The sequence below is a fragment of the Mercenaria mercenaria genome, chromosome 9 (assembly GCF_021730395.1).
Source record: "Mercenaria mercenaria strain notata chromosome 9, MADL_Memer_1, whole genome shotgun sequence".
NCBI classification, from domain to species: domain Eukaryota; kingdom Metazoa; phylum Mollusca; class Bivalvia; order Venerida; family Veneridae; genus Mercenaria; species Mercenaria mercenaria.
This window is the reverse complement of record NC_069369.1, coordinates 39,546,507-39,564,046: the sequence shown is the minus strand read 5'-3', so window position 1 is coordinate 39,564,046 and position 17,540 is coordinate 39,546,507. Positions and strand designations below refer to the sequence as shown.

General features: G+C 36.3%; 1 protein-coding gene across 5 annotated transcripts in view; it reads left to right on the top strand.

Annotated features, from left to right (window-relative positions):
* The window catches only part of LOC123546923 (uncharacterized), an 80,995-nt gene extending 64,098 nt beyond the window's left edge, over positions 1-16,897 (top strand). For all 5 annotated transcript variants that reach the window (XM_045333579.2, XM_045333577.2, XM_045333576.2 and 2 more), the window contains exons 6-12: positions 3,844-4,386; positions 5,860-6,027; positions 7,625-7,837; positions 8,721-8,927; positions 12,125-12,213; positions 12,515-12,655; positions 13,325-16,897. In XM_045333579.2, coding sequence (XP_045189514.2) covers positions 3,844-4,386; positions 5,860-6,027; positions 7,625-7,837; positions 8,721-8,927; positions 12,125-12,213; positions 12,515-12,655; positions 13,325-15,047 — 3,084 coding nt within the window. In that variant the 3' untranslated portion in view covers positions 15,048-16,897. The remainder of the gene's footprint in view (positions 1-3,843; positions 4,387-5,859; positions 6,028-7,624; positions 7,838-8,720; positions 8,928-12,124; positions 12,214-12,514; positions 12,656-13,324) is intronic.
* Positions 16,898-17,540: the final 643 nt, after the last annotated feature.

Below are 17,540 nucleotides of genomic sequence, written 5' to 3'. Positions count from 1 at the left end.
TTAACCATCAAGTCTATTTCCGAGCCTTGTAATGTTAAAATAGCAAAGCGATTGTATTTAAATTTCTTTAGATAAATTCATTTACTTGATAAAAATAAGGAGTTACTGTCCATTAAATTATGCACTGTCGAACAAGAACTGTCCATGTAATGAATCCTTTCAGTTCAGACTTTATAAATACAGTCAAACCTGTCTATAAAGACCACCCTTGGGAGAGCCAAAATGTGGTCTTTATTGGGAGGTGGTCTTTATTCACAGAATAAAATATACTGTAAATGTTAAAATGGGAAACAAAACATGTGATCTTTAGAGCCAGGTGGTCTCTATTCAGAGGTGGTCTTTATCACTTTGACTGTAACACATCCAGGAAAGCATCACCAACAAAAGAAAAGCACTTACAAATATTTACTGTTGTCTTAAGGTAGCAGATGCCGTTTTTTAGCTCGACTGATTTTTGAAAAAAATCTACGAGGTATTGTCGTCACTTGATCGTCGGCGTCGGAGTTAGTAAAATTTTGTTTAGGTCCACCTTTTCTCAAAAACCATATGAGCTACAGCTTTGAAACCTTGCACACTTGTGTGTCATCATAAGATGACAGTGTAGGCCAAGAATCATAACTCTTGATTTGCATTTTGTCAAAATCATGGCCCTTTTTGTACTTTGAAAATTCGAGTGTCTTGGTTAAAATTTTTGTTTTGGTCCACCTTTTCTCAAAATCTATAAGAGCTACATCTTTGAAACTGTGCACACTTGTTAATCATCATTAGGTGACTTTGTAGGCCAAGAACCATAACTCTGATAAGCATTCTGTGAGAATTATGGCCCTTTTTGTACTTTGTTAGATTGTTTGTTTAGGTCCACCTTTTCTCAAAAACTATAAGAGCTAAAGCTTTGAAACTTTGCACACTAGACTGATAATAATTGTAGATATTGCTACCCGTTTTCCAGTTCGTAGAGACAAAAGCCATTTTAGAGCTTTTCTTACATGATTTTTAAACTATTGGACATAGGATATAGACTTGCTCAGTTCATTACGGTGAATCATTATAATGTAACAAAAACATATCATAGTCCAAGGGCTAGTCTGCCTTCTCCGTAACGTAAGGAAAGGTTTTATTCATTCACATTTCCTATCTACAAAATGAACACGGTTAAATCAGTCCAGAAATATTCGATTCCGGCTATTAACAATCACAGGGATATAGGCACTTTTCAAAGATTAATTTGCTTTCCGTTTGAGTGCGGCATATTAATTGTCTGGGTTGTTGATCAAGTACCAAATCTGCTCTTACTCGTTGCTGTAATATAACTGCATTTTATCGGATTATCTTGAGAGGTTGCAAAGTGGCAATATAATTTGAATATCTTTACTATATAGTACCTGATTGCTTAGAGATAATGTGTGTTTTTGTATCAACACTATTCAGGATCGCTTAAAATAAGTCTCCTGTGTAAGTGACTAATTGAAAAATGAATTTTTTATCAAAAGCGTTTATTTGGCTTATATTTCGCGGGAAATGTTGAGCAAGGCATCATTTTTCATGCCAGTTTTGGGATTGTTTTATTGCGATGGGTGAGGTTGACCAGTCCCGTGCCAATCTACATATTTGTTCAGATTGCGCAAAACACTGTATAAGTGAGCTGTGTTGCAAACTGAAATATATTGGTAAAAAAACTTGTCATGAACTCATAAATCTCCATGCATGTCAGTAAGAAGTATAAAACGAGGTATGAATTTCTAGACTAGGCTCGTATTCACCTAAAGATATATAGACTTACACATGTCAATGAAACTTTGCATGACGTTTCATTTCGTAGTAACTGGTAGCTCCGCAAAATTTCAGTAATATATGAGCCGCGCCATGAGAAAACCAACATAGTGGCTTTGCGACCAGCATGGATCCAGACCAGCCTGCGCATCCGCGCAGTCTGGTCAGGATCCATGCTGTTCGCTTTCAAAGCCTGTTGCAATTAGAGAAACTGTTAGCGGACAGCATGGATCCTGACCAGACTGTGCGGATGCGCAGGCTGGTCTGGATCCATGCTGGTCGCAAAGCCACTATGTTGATTTTCTCATGGCGCGGCTCATGCTTACTATAAACAATGAAATGACAGCTTAAACATTTTCTATTCATAAGACCAAGTTTACAGACGTTTAACGTTGATAAACACGGGCCCTGATTTCTGAACATGTCAATGACTTAGTTTAAAGATGAACTACTTTCTGGAACATTAGTTCCAGACTTCCGTAAAATGTTTGCCAGAAAAAATCACCTTGAACATAATTAACGTACTTGTTGATCTTGCAGTGGATATAACTTGCTGAAAATATAATTTTCATCGCCTAATGATATTTCAGTCTGTCAGTGCCTCTTAGATACCGTTTTTATTGTTCTATAGACATTGCCTCTATCATTGTTGGAATTATTTCCCCGTTTATCAAAGTGAAAAAAAATGTCGGAACATATTTAGAACCATCTTGAGTTTGCTGCCAGAAAAAAAGATACATTTTAGTGCTGGTTTCAGTGTGAGCAGGTTCGATCATGACCAGGATGGTGTGCGATCCATCTCCACTGTAGTTAGATTAAGTCATATTTGATTTAAAGAAACTTATTGCAAAAGCAGACTTAGAGACAGTTAATATTTTAGTTCGTTGTATTATTTATAGATTTTAATTAAGTAGGACTGTGACAATTATTTATGGAATACAATTAATCCGTAGTAAGGAAAAAGTCATGTTTGTCTATGTTGTCCAGAAACTATCAAAAAGGGGAATTTATCTTGGCTGTTGTGCAGTCAAAGGTATTGTCCTGCATTGTTTAGAAATACAGTGAATATAACCTTTGTTAACCGCTACTCTACAGAGCAAATACCTTCCTTTAAGAGCGAGACATTGTATTTCCATTTAGACAACATTTTGTAATTCAACCTCAACACAGCGAAATACATTTTGGTTCTCAAGTATTAATCGCACTGTAAAACCGGTATTTGTTCGATTTTTATGCACACTTGTGCTAACAGATTACCTTTAATATTTCCACGTTAAAATTGAGGCAAAACATCAGAAAATGATTTGAAATCGCAATTAGATGCAGCAAAAAGATAACAATTTATCAGTTGTTCTGGGAAGAAAACTCTTTTAAATTTTGACAGCTTAACATATGTAAAACTCGAAATAAATCAAGACTTTAGAATCATAATTTTAAGTGCGAAAGTGGATTTCAAATAAAACTGTAGTGAACGTCACGATAGTTAAACTTTCGGGCGTGATATCAATCAAATATTTTTTATTTTTATTACATCTGGATTTATGGGGTTTTGTTAGATGGAATCTCAGCTTAAAATATGTCATTATAGCTATAAGTTTAACCTTTATTATAAGTTTAACCTTTATTAACCTTTAAGATGCTCCGAATTATTTTCACACTTGCAATCAGAATTTTTCAAACGGTGTCAGTAAACCATTTTGAGGTTATTCCTCACGTGACGTCAATTTTAATTACAAATGGCGTAGGATGGTTTAGGAAGAAGTTTGCTGGTTCAACCGACAAAGCCTGGCAAAGATTTTCAACAACAAAAAATCCCAAATTGTTTCATGTTCATTGCCGTATTTATAAATACTTGTACATGGATTAACCATAGAAAAGTTGTTTGAAACATTTTTTCGGAGCCAGTACTCCCCGTCCACTCTTGTGCGGTCACTTATTTTTTGCAAATGTTTATAAGAACTGCGCATCGGATAATGTTTTAATAACTAATTGTTTCATTTTCTTATACCATAGTCTATGCATTTGTTAGTAATTAAAGTTCAAATATAACACGCATAATAATGTTTCTTGCAGGTGAATGTTGAAGATGACTTCTACTTTTTGACCGACCCGGAGCATTTTATCTACAGTCACTGGCCTCATCAAACAGAATGGCAGTTTTTACCCCGTAAAATATCACTGAGCGAGTTTGAAGAGCTTCCCTTTGTTAAGCCCCATTATTTCAAGACCAGCATTACTCTTGGCTGGACAGAGAAACCAGTTATCCGTTCACATCATGGCGTCGTCACATGGACTTTAAAAAACGCAAAACCTTTGAAATTTGGGTTTAAGATATTTCTAGCTAATGAAGATAATGTTAAATACAAAGGACCTGATTTGAAAACATGCATGTATCAGGAAAGCAAAGTTGATGAAACCAAGTTCGTGTTCAGAGCGCCGAAATCCGGAACATTTATATGTAAATTTTATGCAAAAAGTCTGGAACCAGAAGATGCTAATAAACACTTGACAGAAATAGTTGAATACCGGATGGAAGTCAAGGAACCAGCACCGGATGCTGCGCCATTACCACAGTGCACCCACACTATCTGGGGTCCAGGAGTTAAATCTAGAAAGGTATTTGCTATATCGATATCCTTAGTTTGAATAGAAAAAGTTAGCAGTAACTTTTTTGTATAGCTTGAATAAAATTCAGTCGTTTTTGCAAGGCCACCAAATATTTCTGAATATTGTTTTATAACTGCTGTAATTACACAACTAAAAGTATTTTGACTGCCAATGTTGTTGTAATCAGCCGTTAGAGTCCTTTGAAATAATTTTTTTCTCTGCATTAAAGTATGTTTTTGATAACACTTCTAAAACGATTTACATTTATCTATGTCTCTCACTTTTTAGATGAGACATCTTTAAAATTTTCAAAACAAATCCCTAGATAGATAAAGGGTTTTCAAAGAAAAATTCAGTGTCTGCATGAAGAAAGAACTAAATTTAAGATTTCTTGATACCGGCTCATTTGCATGCACAGTTTATATCCCGCCATCGTCACGAGTTTGAGAGAGAAATCTTATTATTAATTTACGACATCTTCAGGATTGTTTCGGTGCAATGTCTAAACTGTTGTTAACCCTTAGCCTTCTGCAGGCGAATTTAACAGCCTTTGCAAACAGCTTGGAACCAGATCAGACGCCGATTAAATTGGCGTCTGATCAGGTTCCAAGCTGTTTGCTACTCTGACAATATTTCTTCCAATTTTGGAGCAAATTGAATGAACTTAACAATTTTAGCAGACGACATTTCCAGCAGACGACAATTTACCTAGCATGCTAAAGGTTAAAAACTAAATGCATATATTCTTGATTACATTACCACTCTCAACCGGTACATTTATCTTTTCTTAGACAAAAAGATAGTAAATCTTTTCTGCAGGTAATATATGATGAGTTTTTATGGAAACCGGCAATGGCTTACACATGCGTACAAATGTTTTGTCTGCCGCCAAATGTACAGGTGCTTTTCCTGTCGTTGTATTCAAATTAATGCATGCACATGCCCCACTCATAAATACTTATTGTTTCCATCGTTTAGATTAAAGGATTTAATGCTTAAACAAAATTTAGACGAAACATTTAAACGAGACATTTTATTATGAATTTTATTTATTTCTCTTTTATGTTTAAATATAATTAATTTGGGTAATTAAAATAGGAATGCCGCACCTTTTATAATGTAAGAACGAGAACTCGGTTCTGATTTCTAGGGAATTAACAGTCAAAATTTTGTACGCCTGTTGCAGTTACCTCCCCGGAGAAAACTTGTTGATCATCCTGGTATATCTGTTATAGAGTCAATTTAAAGTGGAAAGCGCGATTTAGTGAAGACATAATCGCGTTTCTATTTTAATGATTGTTTTGAATTCGCGCTTTACTTTTTTTACGAAAATTAGCGCAAGTAAAACCATCTCAAAAATTAACAAATCTACATTAAGGTCCAGAGAAGAACTTGCCAAAGAAATGTTCTTGAGACGAACGCCATTGAGAAATAAGTAAATGAAAGTAGCTTTTATGAAAGAAAATCCGTTTTCCTTTGCAGTTAGGGCTAGAAGCCGACTTCAGGTCTGGAGTAATAACCTCGCTGGAGCCGACAGTTGACCTGAAGTTTCAGAAGACCCGTCCATTACAGGTGTTGTGCAAGTTGAGGAGGAGAGATGTTGATGATGCTATCCTAGACAGGTGTATTAAAGTCACTAACCTTGATAAGGTATGGACCATTTTTCAGATTGGTTGGTTAAAAAGTACAAATTTCATCTCAACAGAAATATCATTGATTTTAATTGTATTTAAACGTTTTTCATTGTAGACAAGAAATTACTAGTTGGAAAAATGGAAATATATTAATGCGTAAATAAAACACAGTGTTACGACATTCAGTACAGTAAAACCTGCGTTAAAGACCACCTCTGAACAGAGACCACCTGGCTCTAAAGACCACATGTTTTGTTTCCCATTTTAACATTTATAGTGTATTTTAACCCTGTGTATAAAGACCACCTCCAAACAAAGACCACATTGTGGTGTTTATAGACAGGTTTGACTGTTATTATACCAAGCTATATATTTTTAAGTTTTTAAGGTGGTTGCATTATTCTTTATCTAATATTTGGAAAACAATGAATGAATGCAAATATGCTTTGTTGACTTCCGATGGTCACTTCCGAATTTGATCCCATAATATTCTCGCATTCCCATCACGAATTCCTTAAACCCAAACTAAATCAAGTGAAGGACGAAAAAGTCGTCATTTTTTATTGAGTCGGCTAAAGGCTGAAAGCCTTTTGACGAGTCCTTGCTGTTCAGCGATTCTCTAAATGGACCGAATAACACGTGAAGGGATGTAGTTCCATTAGATTTCTCAAACTTCAAACAGTTCACTGCATGAATGAAGTTAAGTTGTGTCAATTCCCTTTGCTATGACCAATGTACGATGTAATCTGTCATATTTATGACTTGTAATTGTGCAATACACGAATGTAACTCATTAAGCATAAATGTGCATTTTAAGAATTGCGCAGGCTTACAAAACTTGGGTAACATCCAGCGAAAGACAAAAAATAGTTCCACAGGGCTCCAGATAAGATGCGTATTAGCGTAAATTACGTATAGAAATAATGCAAATACGCATGTCTAATAATTTCTAAGCGTATAAAAACGTATATAAAATTACAGAAACGCACACAATGTTTTTTTAAAAACAAAATCTGAATCGTCTGGATGCGTTAGGTAACATAGCCGATCAGCCTTAATTCTCCCACATTGAACGTAAACACGCATCGTATGATTTCTATAAACTTTGCGTGGGTTGAATTTTGCAGTCAGTAAACGGATAAATTATCGGAAGAAGAAGCTCTTACTGGTTTGTTTAGTTACTACTGATATTAAAAATGATTTTAATTCTTATCTTTCGAGAAATAAACAAATCGGTGAAACATTAAATTGTATTTTCTTGTAGTTTTTGAAATCGAAAGTAGATCGTCTATGTTTTGCTGCTTTCACGAAACGAAACAACTTTTTTATGAAAAGATTTAAATAAGAGGTAATTCAACCGTAAACTTCAATGTCAGATACTGCCAATTGCTGCTAAATGTATTCGTATCGTCACAATTTGTAAAATATATTGTTGAAAACTGGAGAAAAGTGTAATCGTATCCGGATATAATATTTTGGGTAAATATCGAGCTGTGTTATGAAATTTTAAGAAAAAAAACTAAAAACAAACTGAAACTGGTAGACTTTACTGTCAGTACATCAATCATTAGCCGACTCAGGCCCTTCAGGCCTTTGATTACTTTTTATTTCAGATCAGTGTCAGTTTAAATCTACCTGAACCCGGGGAATACGGTGTAGATATTCTCGTAAACCAACCCAAAAAGAAACGGTCATTCTGTCATGCGTGCCAGTATCTCGTCCTATATCTCGCGGACGACGAGAAGTCAACGTTTGTTGGAGAAATCACGAGAGGACAGGGTACTGATGATATCGACGGTGAGGTGTTCGAACAAGAAGAAAAGGAGGTAAAGTGATAATTAGTTAAGATATTTTCACTGAGATAAACTTTTCATTAAACTTGATGTGCTGAACTTGACTAAAGTTCTCGCACTGATTGCGATTCAGTGAACACTGTAGATCGCCCTAGTTCGCCCGGAATAAAAGTACATTTGTACTACACTACATAACTCTATGCACGTTTAACATAACCAGCTTCTTCGTTGACTTACCTGTATAATTTTATGCATTTTAAAATTGCAAAATGAACCTCTTTTAATGTTCTAATTATTGTCAAATTCCTCCCTGAGCCCATGACCCGAAGTTCAAGAGAACCCCAGTACTTAATCACAGTTTCGTTTCATATCTGGTTCATGAGGTCGCTGCTAACGGCAGTTTAGTTTATGTGTAATAAATGAATTCAGATTTTGGTAAAACAATTTCTCTTCCACGGCCACTTGGTGTTGTTTACCCGAAGCGGTTCGAAAGATGAGACGGTTGCAATTTAAACTTTGTTTGTATTGTTGAATAAGTTGTCAGTTTTCATGTTGTTGTTTGGTCTCCGAAACTCTCTCATTTGTTTACTTTGAGTTTCTCGTGAAATTAGCGGAGATACAAATTCTTGTACCGAAACACTTCAGTCTATATAAAGCCAGCAAACATGATATTTGTCAAGTTTACTGAAATCTACTAAGGATATATATTTCACTTGTTCTTACCAAAATTTATCAAAGGTACCGCTCGTAGTTTCGTTCTAAATCGCACTTATTGCGAATTACCTGGACATTGATTATGTAAATATTGTTTCATCAATTCCTTTTATCTAAACAATCGGTCGTAAATCTTTTAAGTATTATTATTGAAATTTTGAGAGTTTAGATGACACCATCTATGTTGTTATTTTTCTCTCAGAAAACTATGTCATGGAATATTCCAACGATTGAGGCGTTAGAATTCCAAGATCGTAAGGAGCCGCCAAAGCCTCCGGAAAACTTCGAACTTCTTCCGAATGTTACCGAAGCGCCGAAACCAGCGCCCGTGAGCATGGCTGGTGTTGTAACTTTCTACGACTTCACGGACAGAAGGGCGATCGAATCGTTAGATTCTCATGCAGAAGAGGTTAGAATATCACTTACTAGTATTTGTTTAGAAAGCCCTTAGTATAAGTGATCCGCCTTTTGATCTAGTTGCGCAAAAATTATAGACCAGACAGCCATGTTAGCATAAAAACCAACCACCGTAAGCCACGATCGGAACTTTGAATCGCTGCTTACGGAAACGAATAGTCTGCCGAACTGGCACTTTAGAAACAAAGTAGCATCAGCAATTCTTATTTTTTTAGCTCACCTGTCACAAAGTGACAAGGTGAGCTTTTGTGATCGCGCGGTGTCCGTCGTCCGTCGTCCGTCCGTGTGTCAGTGCGTGCATGCATGCGTGCGTCCGTCCGTAAACTTTTGCTTGTGACCACTCTAGAGGTCATATTTTTCATGGGATCTTTATGAAATTTGGTCAGAATGTTCATCTTGATGATATCTAGGTCAAGTTTGAAATTGGGTCATGTGCCGTCAAAAACTAGGTCAGTAGGTCTAAAAATAGAAAAACCTTGTGACCTCTCTAGAGGCCATATATTTCACAAGATCTTCATGAAAATTGGTCAGAATGTTCACCTTGATGATATCTAGGTCAAGTTCGAAACTGGGTCACGTGCCATCAAAAACTAGGTCAGTAGGTCTAAAAATAGAAAAACCTTGTGACCTCTCTAGAGGCCATATATTTCACAAGATCTTCATGAAAATTGGTCAGAACGTTCACCTTGATGATATCTAGGTCAAGTTCGAAACTGGGTCACGTGCGATATAAAACTAGGTCAGTAGGTCAAATAATAGAAATACCTTGTGACCTCTCTAAAGGCCATATTTTTCATGGGATCTGTATGAAAGTTGGTCTGAATGTTCATCTTGATGATATCTAGGTCAAGTTCGAAACTGGGTCACATGCGGCCAAAAACTAGGTCAGTAGTCTAAAAATAGAAAAACCTTGTGACCTCTCTAGAGGCCATATTTTTCATGAGATCTTCATGAAAATTGGTCAGAATGTTCACCTTGATGATATCTAGGTGAAATTCGAAAATGGGTCACGTGTGGTCAAAAACTAGGTCAGTAGGTCAAATAATAGAAAAACCTTGTGACCTCTCTAGAGGCCATATTTTTTACGGGATCTGTATGAAAGTTGGTCTGAATGTTCATCTTGATGATATCTAGGTCAAGTTTGAAAGTGGGTCACGTGCCATCAAAAACTAGGTCAGTAGGTCAAATAATAGAAAAACCTTGTGACCTCTCTAGAAGCCATATTTTTAACGGGATCTGTATGAAAGTTGGTCTGAATGTTCATCTTGATGATATCTAGGTCAAATTCGAAAGTGGGTCACATGCCTTCAAAAACTAGGTCAGTAGGTCAAATAATAGAAAAACCTTGTGACCTCTCTAAAGGCCATATTTTTCATGAGATCTGTATGAAAATTGGTCTGAATGTTCATCTTGATGATATCTAGGTCAAGTTCGAAACAGAGTCATGTGCGGTCAAAAACTAGGTCAGTAGGTCTAAAAATAGAAAAACCTTGTGACCTCTCTAGAGGCCATACTTGTGAATGGATCTCCAGAAAAATTGGTCAGAATGTTCACCTTGATGATATCTAGGCCAAATTTGAAACTGGGTCACGTGCCTTCAAAAAGTAGGTCAGTAGGTCAGATAATAAAGAAAACCTTGTGACCTCTCTAGAGGCCATACTTTTCATGGGATCTGTATGAAAGTTGGTCTGAATGTTCATCTTGATATCTAGGTCAAGTTTGAAACTGGGTCAACTGCGTTCAAAAACTAGGTCAGTAGGTCTGAAATTATTAAAATCTTTTGACCTCTCAAGAGGCCATATTTTTCAATGGATCTTCATGAAAATTGATCTGAATGTTCACCTTGATGATATCTAGGTCAAGTTCGAAACTGGGTCACGTGCGGTCAAAAACTAGGCCAGTAGGTATAAAAATAAAAAAACCTTGTGACCTCTCTAGAGGCCATATTTTTCATGAGATATTCATGAAAATTAGTGAGAATGTTCACCTTGATGATATCTAGATATAGTTTAAAACAGGGTCACGTACCTTCGAAAACTAAGTCAATAGGTCAAATAATAGAAAAACCTTGTGACCTCTCTAGAGGCCATATTTTTCATGAGATATTCATGAAAATTAGTGAGAATGTTCACCTTGATGATATCTAGATATAGTTTAAAACAGGGTCACGTACCTTCGAAAACTAAGTCAATAGGTCAAATAATAGAAAAACCTTGTGACCTCTCTAGAGGCCATATTTTTCATGAGATATTCATGAAAATTAGTGAGAATGTTCACCTTGATGATATCTAGATATAGTTTAAAACAGGGTCACGTACCTTCGAAAACTAAGTCAATAGGTCAAATAATAGAAAAACCTTACGACCTCTCTAGAGACCATATTTTTCAATGGATCTTCATGAAAATTGGTCAGAATTTTTATCTTGATAATATCTAGGTCAAATTCAAAACTGGGTCACATGAGCTCAAAAACTAGGTCACTATGTCAAATAATAGAAAAAAGGACGTCATACTCAAAACTGGGTCATGTGGGAAGAGGTGAGCGATTCAGGACCATCATGGTCCTCTTGTTTTAATTTCTACCTGTAGATATTTGAATCAGAAAATATAATGCACATCCTTGACTACCGGCATGAAAATCTGAAAATTAAATGTATCTGTATATTTGTGTTATATTTATATGGCAATGTGGAAATTTTTGAAAATACCAGTTTTATGTATTTTAAGGTTTAAGATCTTTAGGAAGGTGTAAATGAGTAGCCAGTTTATTATGTCTCCCACCACACAGTGGTGTGGAAGACATATTGATTTACTCCTGTCTGTCTGTCTGTCTGTCTGTCTGTCTGTCACAAAGCTTGTCCGCACTCTAAGTCGAACATTTCTCATCCTATCTTCACCAAACTTGAACAAAATGTGTTTGCTAATAAGTCCTCGGCCAAATTCGATAACTAGCCAAATCGGCCCAGTCACTTCGGAATTTTGGCACTTGAACATAATTACCGATACAGCGTTGTAGACTGGTTACTCCAACATGTGAATACCAATAGGCCGCAAACAGTACACAAAAACAGACTTACTATTCAGATGATTAGGCAGTTGTGGGAGACATGCGCTTTTCTCAAAAGCACTTCTATTTGAAAATTGAATTAGATATATGAACTAATAGTACGGGTTTTGTTTGACCACCAGGTGGCGCAGTGTAACCACGACAGTTTCAGAGACCTAATGTGGGACCTAATCTTCTCGGTCAATGTTACCAACGATCTTGCAAAAGCTAGGTGTGTTTTTTATCCTATTTCTGTTACCAAGACCACTTTATGACGTATTTGCTAACACTTTTTTCATTTGATAATTAATTTTTAATTTCTCAAAATTTAATTTTGCATCTCTTAAAATGGAATTTTCGTGTTCTACTTATGGATATATACAAGTTTCGTTAGAGTTTAAAATGAGAGAAATGTCACTGTGTGACATTGATTGAGATATATTTTCTCACAAAAAGTCCTTTAACAAAATGATTTTGCCACATTTAATATTGCTTTACTTTATAATAAGTTTGTATTATTTTGCATATTTCAGGCTTATATTCCGTTGGATTTCAAAGAAAGATGTAGCAGATATCGAGTTTAAGACGGTTGAAAAAGACAGTCCAGAAGAGATCCTGATATGGTTGAAGATGGGAAGGTCCACTCCTGCTCATGTCTTCTATACCATGTGCTGGTAAAATATAATTATTATAATAAATATTTATGGAACGCCACAACAGTTGTAATTTGTTATTATAATTTGCTATCTGATAATTTCGTTTTACACTATGTTAGTAATCATGTATGTTTGATTTTGATTCTTAGTGCAAAACTGTTGTGATTAGATAATACATATCGTTACACGTGTAAAGCAGTTAAATATACATTATTAACATAATATATTTTCACACCAAGGTGAAAATACGTCGTCAGATTACTTTTGTTTGGGTCTAACGCCGTATTTCAGTTACGTAACGGCGGACAGTTAACCTAACAAGTGTTCCTGGATTCTGTACCAGTACCAACCTGTTCTCCGCAAGTAACTGTCAACTTCCCCATATGAATCAGAGATGTGGAGAACACAATGTCTTTTATCAAATCGTCACGGAGAACATACGCTTTGCCCAGGGATCGAACTCGCGACCCCGCGATCCTTAGATGCGCTCTCCACTAAGCGGAGGGCTCTTCAGATTACTTTACTGGTTACTAAAATCAAAGAATTGGGCAATGTATGTCCGAAGTATGTCAGTTGCCATTGTCATAGAAATATTTATAATTACTTTTCTTTGTCCGTGTACTTAAAGGAATGAAGAGATAATCTCGTTTGGATGTTACATTTGATTGGTATCTGTTTTTTTTTCAGTTTTGCCGGCCTTCACTGCAAGTTGATTTCCGGTCTAGCAAAGGGTGCCAACTACAAAATCGGGCAACCCATGACCCCTGAGGAATACCAGCATTGGTGGAATGCTGTGTATATTTACGGGAAATGGTGTCTTGTTGACAGTTACCTAGCAACCATTCCTATTATAAACAAAACTGGAACAGGCGAACTGAAATACAGTTTTAATGAAAACTATTTTCTAGTTGACCCAAACAAACTAATTTACACACATTTTCCGGAAGAACCAGCATGGCAGTTAATAAACAATACAGTCACTCTTGATGAATTTACTTTGCAACCCAAAATTACGCCACATTTCCTGCAGTTTGGTCTGCAAACGGTATCACACAAAGCCGGGGTGATTTACACGACTGATGAAATAGAAATCCACTTAGGGTTTCCATCAAAACGCACAGGGTTGAAATTTGTGTTCAGCATGATCTATGAAACCGGTGCGGATGACTTTAACGGTATAAAATTAAACCAATTTGGTATGGTTGAATGTTTACCAAATATGGCGGTGATCCGTGTCAGTCTTCCAAAGAAAGGGACCTATTCTCTTCATGTATTTGGTAAGGAAGACACTCCAACGGGAAAAGATATTTCTTTCTCGCAAGTTTGTGAATACCAGTTAAATCAAGAGAAGGAGCCGCAAAAAGTCGTCTGTCCTTACCCGCCTTGTTCTTCTTTGATGTGGGGACCAGGCCCGGGATTTTATCAGCTAGGACTAACGCCGGGAAACAATCGTGCCATTGTACATTCAAAAGCAGGAAAAGCAGAAGTTAGGATTAAAATGATCAAGGCGATACAGTTGCGTTCCCAGGTTAAACTTAGCGCAGTTTCAGTTTCGCAAGATTTACCTCTTGTTGTCTACAAAATCGTAGAAAATATGGCCTCCTTTACAGTCATCACAACCGAAAAAGGTCGCTATGGGCTTGAAATTTATGCACGTGATCCAGACACGCAAGATGCAGAAGATATGAGATTCCGCCAGGTGGCGCAATATTTGGTAGAATGCAATGACGTAACACCTAATATAGATCTTCCAAAATTACCACCAGGGTTCCTAGGGCCACAACCGAAGTTCACTGAATTTGGTCTCCGAACGCTAAATGAGCATGACCCTCTTTTGGAACTCAGGGACGGAAACCATATAGAAATCCAACTTGCTACTACGCGAGATATGAAATTCAATGCTCAGCTTATCCAGGCCAACACGGGTCAAGACGTTTCGGACTTTATTTTCATCCAAACCCAACCCTCCATCGTCACATTCCTTGTGAACATTCCCTCTTCCGGTTTCTACAAGTTACAAATCCATGGCAACGTAGCCGAGGACCAGTCCCATACATCCCTTGGTCTCTTCAACTATCTTATCTACTGTAAAGAAGTCACAGAGGCCGTGTACCCATACCCACGTCAGCTTGGTCACTGGAAAGAAGGCTGTTACATGTTCGAACCGTTAATCCTGCACGCGGATATGAATCAACCGGAAGTGAAATTTCGCACTCACGTTCCGAAAGCAAAACAAGTGGTTATATTTGTAGAACAAAACGTCTGTCCTTTGGAGTCGCTTGGTCCGGTACAGTGGGAAGGAAACATCAATTTGTCCAAATATTACGGCACGGATACGAAAGTGATATTAGCAGCAAATTATGGGGGTGATGAGGAAAGATTTGCTACACTTTTAGAATACAAATTGTAGTGGTCCATAAAATAGTATTAGATAGCAAACAAATTACATTCATGAGTGTCACGTTGAAGAATTTAAAATAGCGTCAGTCATTAAGATCAGTAGTTTACAATTTTTCTCATCGGTATTGATGCCTTTTCCTCGCTTAGTTACTGAGTCTATATAAAAGTCTCAGGCTACATAAACATGTAAAAAAGCAGAATGTGGGAAGGCTAATGTAAAGTGCATACGTTATTTCGCCTGAATTAGCAACATTATAATGTTAACTTATTCCACAGGACATGTGGGATGCCAACAATTTTTCCACAGGCTATGTGGAATACCAACATCTAGACAAAAGTGGATCATTTAAGAAAGAACAGTGTCACTGAGACGTTACTCTCACCAACATAAACCTCTTTTTTTAAAGAAGTATAGATGAGTAACTTGTGAAAAGCTGAAAGAGTTTTCGTTACTTGTTGGTAAAACGAAATCATGAACTTCGGCCTGTTACCATAGATATTACAGACACACTGAAAGAATTCAGCAGTAAACTCTGTGTTAATTTTTCATCATGTAAATAATTATAAATCTAAGTACCCAAGATTTTTTTGATGATTTTTTTATTCAAAGTACCCAAGAACTTTACATTTTGAAAGAATTCTGTTAGTAACACAAGAATACAAGAAGACATGTGAGCCGCGCCATGGGAAAACCAACATAGTGGGTTTGCGACCAGCATGGATCCAGACCAGCCTTCGCATCCGCGCAGTCTGGCCAGGATCCATGCTGTTCGCTAACGGTTTCTCTAATTACAATAGGCTTTGAAAGCGAACAGCATGGATCCTGGCCAGACTGCGCGGATGCGCAGGCTGGTCTGGATCCATGCTGGTCGCAAACCCACTATGTTGGTTTTCCCATGGCACGGCTCATGTATTGTAGCCTCATCATGACAGGAAAGGATCTACTGTAGATAAAATACTTGATGTAAGCAGAAATAATTTTTTTCATGAGATTTTTTCAAGTATATGTTTATTTACTGGATTTAATTTATCAGATATTATGTCTTTTAAAATGACTATGTCAGTTGAATTTTTATTCTGCTTGATTGTGAAAATGGTGCCATTTTAATGTGACGTGGCCCATATTCTAGTTTTACGCCAGTTTTGAAAGTGCCATTTAATCAAGAATTTTTGCTGATGTGGTGTGCTTTAAAATCAGTAGTTTACATTAAGTAGCCAAACTTTGATGAAGACAGTTTTGATTTAAAAAGCACATGACACTCAAATAATGACAACAATATGTGTTCAACTTGTTTACATTAGATTTTACAGATAAATGGATAAATATTCAATGGTAAGAACAAAATAAATAAATAGTAGGTTTAATTTCAACCAGAACATTTCAATAAGATTTCAAGTTTACATTTTGTACATGCATAGTTTGTGTTTCATGATAGCATAATACATTTCGATAGATTTCAATGGATCACATTTTTTCTTGGCTCAGATTCAATGTTCGTAACATACAACCGAACATTCAAATTTTAAATTGATTTCAAATTAATATTTAGAAATTTGCGTTAGTTGAAAAAATTATTTCCGCCATAATGATCTCAAGTATCAATTTGATCAGTATTTTATCCATATAACACATATTTAATTCTTTTTCTGAGACCCGGGATAATAGTCTGGTGTCACTGGAATAATAAAGTGGTTCTTCTGTTGAAACTTAAAATGCATATGTATGAAAGCGATCGCATATTATTAGCATTTCCTCTATGAATTCATTTTTGTCCCATATACATTGTATTACATTTGTTGATGTTATAATACAGTTTAAGTATATTTCAAATGTTGAATAAATTTTCAAAGAAAAGTCAATATTTTCAGTCTTTCTCAAGTGGCATGAAATTAGCATATCAAAGTGGCATGAAATTAGCATATCAAAGTAGAATTATGCAAGTAAAACCTGAACCACATTCATTACATTGTATTATTTATTATATTATGGCTCATCTGACTTCGAATGCAGTAGTCGGCTACAAAAAGAGAGTGCCAGTCTGATGACATTTCTGATGACGGTTTTACAACCTGGTTGGGATGTCAACTAGCCTAATGAATTTCAAGTAAAATCTGTTTTTCAACTTTTAAGTTAAAAATGACCAGATCATAACTTTGTATAAATTGCTCATTTCGATAATAAAAATAACACGTTTGTGCTTACTGTTGATCGGTATAAAAGCAGAAACTGTCTCGGTACCAGTTATATTTTATTTTGGTGTCAACTGCTTCGTTCCCTCTCTCACAATATAAAATTTGCGTGTAAAAGTACCCTCATTTATTGTTACAGCGTATGCTTAATTGTTAATGAAAATCACGGAAATACGATGATGAAAGTCCAAACTACAACGGTAAAAAACTCAAACCTACGGTAGTGAAAGTCGAAATCACGAAACCACTATAGTGAAAATGTGAAATGATATCGCATTTTCACCATCGTGGTTTCGTGATTTCGACTTTCACC